This window comes from Phaethon lepturus, unplaced genomic scaffold (genome assembly GCF_000687285.1).
Source record: "Phaethon lepturus isolate BGI_N335 unplaced genomic scaffold, ASM68728v1 scaffold8517, whole genome shotgun sequence".
In the NCBI taxonomy this organism is placed as follows: domain Eukaryota; kingdom Metazoa; phylum Chordata; class Aves; order Phaethontiformes; family Phaethontidae; genus Phaethon; species Phaethon lepturus.
Window position 1 is genome coordinate 379 of NW_010551074.1, and position 743 is coordinate 1121.

A 743-nucleotide genomic window follows, 5' to 3' on the forward strand; every position below is an offset into this window, starting at 1 on the left:
GAGTCCCGTGCGCCGGGCAGCCCCATTCCCTCGGGGAATGGGCAGGTGAGCCGGTTGCCCAGGGCACAGCTCCTGCTCTTGAGCTGAAAGCGGGGCCAGGGTTGAACCTGGATATTTGGGCACCTCACCACTCTCCTCCTCTCCCCGGTCTCGCTGCGTGGGAGCTGAGCCAGCTGTCCAGGAAGCTGCCTGCTCCCATTACCCCTCTAGTCCCCCAACACCTCTGTTTGTCCCCACAGAGAGCTCCTGCCCGGCCTGGCCGGGTCCTTCCTGCCCTCGGACCTGGAGCCAGGCTTGAACAGCCTCCTGCGAGGCATTGCCAAGACGGGTAAGAGACGGGGGTCCTTGGGCCACCTTTGGGTCCCTTGATCTCCCTCTAAACCCCAACACCCCTATGCACCCTTGTATACCCTCTGCAGCCCAAATATCCCCCTGTACCACGCTGATACTCCCTGGTAACACCGGTCCCTGATCCCTGTCTGAGGCCCCTCTCTGGGCTTCCCCCATCCATTCAAGAGCACTGTAGATCCCGAGTCTCACTGTCTCTCTCTGTTTTGGGGTGTGTTGTCATAGCCCAGGGCCACCTCTCCAGTCCTGCATCTCCTGTGTCTCTGGGGACTCCCCGGTGCTTGCTGTTCTTCCCACGTTCCCCTGTCCCCTCTGTGCTCCCTCAGATCCTGTGAAGATGTGTTTCCCATCTGAGGACCTCTGTGCCCCCCAGTACTGGTCCCCCTAACACCTCT

The 743-nt window shown here is 61.2% G+C and overlaps 1 protein-coding gene across 1 annotated transcript in view; it reads left to right on the forward strand.

Moving 5' to 3' along the window:
* The window catches only part of LOC104623617 (sacsin-like), a 5140-nt gene that overhangs the window by 367 nt on the left and 4030 nt on the right, over window positions 1-743 (forward strand). Inside the window, exon 2 of the mRNA XM_010290762.1 lies at window positions 240-328. Within this exon, the coding sequence (XP_010289064.1) occupies window positions 240-328 (89 nt within the window). The remainder of the gene's footprint in view (window positions 1-239; window positions 329-743) is intronic.